Source organism: Leptopilina heterotoma, unplaced genomic scaffold (assembly GCF_015476425.1).
Source record: "Leptopilina heterotoma isolate Lh14 unplaced genomic scaffold, ASM1547642v1 Lhet_74, whole genome shotgun sequence".
In the NCBI taxonomy this organism is placed as follows: domain Eukaryota; kingdom Metazoa; phylum Arthropoda; class Insecta; order Hymenoptera; family Figitidae; genus Leptopilina; species Leptopilina heterotoma.
Window position 1 is genome coordinate 736875 of NW_025111173.1, and position 1767 is coordinate 738641.

At 42.3% G+C, this 1767-nt stretch overlaps 1 protein-coding gene and 1 pseudogene across 1 annotated transcript; both read right to left on the reverse strand.

Moving 5' to 3' along the window:
* Positions 1 to 261: 261 nt before the first annotated feature.
* Positions 262 to 950, reverse strand: LOC122510806 (annotated as a pseudogene).
* Positions 947 to 1564, reverse strand: LOC122510807 (serine/arginine-rich splicing factor 4-like). Its single transcript, XM_043625710.1, has one exon. It carries the CDS (start codon positions 1562 to 1564, stop codon positions 947 to 949), a length of 618 nt encoding a protein of 205 aa, XP_043481645.1.
* Between the last annotated feature and the right edge of the window lie 203 nt (positions 1565 to 1767).

Genomic DNA, 1767 nt, shown 5'->3' on the forward strand with positions numbered 1-1767 from the left:
TTCGAGTTCCGTGCCTCCTTTGGGGCATGAGCTTGACAAGGATTTTCTGCAAAGGGAATTTTGTAGCCTGCGATAATTTGTAAAATAAAAGAGTCATTAGTAATTTTTAACCAGTTTTGGATAAACAGTCTAAGTCTCCCTGCAATTTGACTTACCTTGCTTAGCGGCGTGCTTTGTCCTGGTATTGGTTCTGTTGAAATTTCTGTTTCGGCCCCCTCCGTTGAGACGTTTTGTAATTCCTCACGTGGGGGCTCTTGAAGTTTAAATTATTTTCTTTGTAGGGTTTTTTCTTGACGAAGATTGTTTAACTATGTCCTTCGAGGACTTTACAGCTGCTATTGCCGCTTTGAGTTTTTCGGAAAAATTGGATCCGAAAAGCAAAGTGTCTACTGGACTCTCGTCGGCAACCTTTTTCACTAGCGGATCTAATCCCGGTATTATGAAGGAACGACGAGTTATATAGATTTTCTGTAGTGGAGATCTGTGAGGATTCTCCCACAGTCGCCAAGATTTTTGAGTATTTCATATGCTTTTAATGTGATAATATCGTCCTTCGTAGTGTTTAATATTTTTGTTATAGCCGCACCTAGTGCCGTGATGCCAGCGCACAGTTGATTTTGGGAGATTACTTGAAAGCCATCTTTTTTAAGAGAATGTTGTCCCATTGCTGTTTTTATATCGGAGTTTATATCCGGCGCTTTTATTAAAGGACAATTTCCAGGCGTTGGATATTTTCCTGTTAGTTCTTTTTTGGTGTCCTTGGATAATCCGGATTGTGCAATTTTGTCCCATATTTCTCTTAATACTGTGTGTATATCTGGTCCGGGCTTTTCGTTGTCGTCTGTATTACCTAAGAGGTTAAGTGTTTTAGTGGACGAGCTGTCAATTTCTTGTGTCTCGACTTTTCGTTCGCGTTCGGGAGTTTTCGACTTATTTCGGTATCCGCTCATACGTTCGGGTGTTCTCGACTATTGTGACGTTCGGCAGATTTTGATCGTTTGTGACTTTTGTCCTTTTTGTTGTCGGGACTTTTGTCTGAGCGACACTTTTTTCTATTATGTGAGACAGTTGATGATGCCGATGAATGCGAAGATGATGTTGACGAGGAGGATGTTGAAGACGATGACGATGAGGAGGAACGATGACGACTTTGGCGTGATGCGCCTCTTGGGTCGCGCTCGCCGCCATTTTTGTCGTGTTTGGCATTTTGCGGTTTTTCGCGAGATGTAGATCTCGAGTATGAGCGACTAAAACGTGACGCGCCTCTTGGGTCGCGCTCGCCGCCGTTTTTGTTGTGTTTGACATTTTGTAGTTTCTCGCGAGATGTAGATCTCGAGTATGAGCGATCAAAACGTGACGATCCTCTCGGGTATCGCTCGCCGTTTTTATTATCGCTGCTATGCCTTGAACGTTTGTGATGATCTTTCTTACGTGATGGTGCACGGGCTTCTCTGTCCCTATTTTGTAATTTGTTGACGATAACGTCGCACAATTTATATACGTCGATATCCCGATGTCTTTTACGAGATTTTCTTGTACTCTGTCGTTCTGGACTCTTGCTCATATTGGTACTTTATTTTTCTATTAAATTGAACTATTTTAAAGAAACTATTACGCGAGAAGGTTTTATGTTGACCGGATCGTACAGAAAAGCGTAATGACGCTACAGCTGGAGAGGTGGCGGAGAGGGTAAATTTTGGCGCGAACTTTAAAAAATCTGTAGATCGGATCGAGCAACTTGCGTTACTACATTTGATCTAGAGGACA

Excerpts from the sequence above, each read along its gene's own strand:
- LOC122510807 (XM_043625710.1), bottom strand. The coding sequence starts at position 1,564 with ATGAGCAAGAGTCCAGAACGACAGAGTACAAGAAAATCTCGTAAAAGA.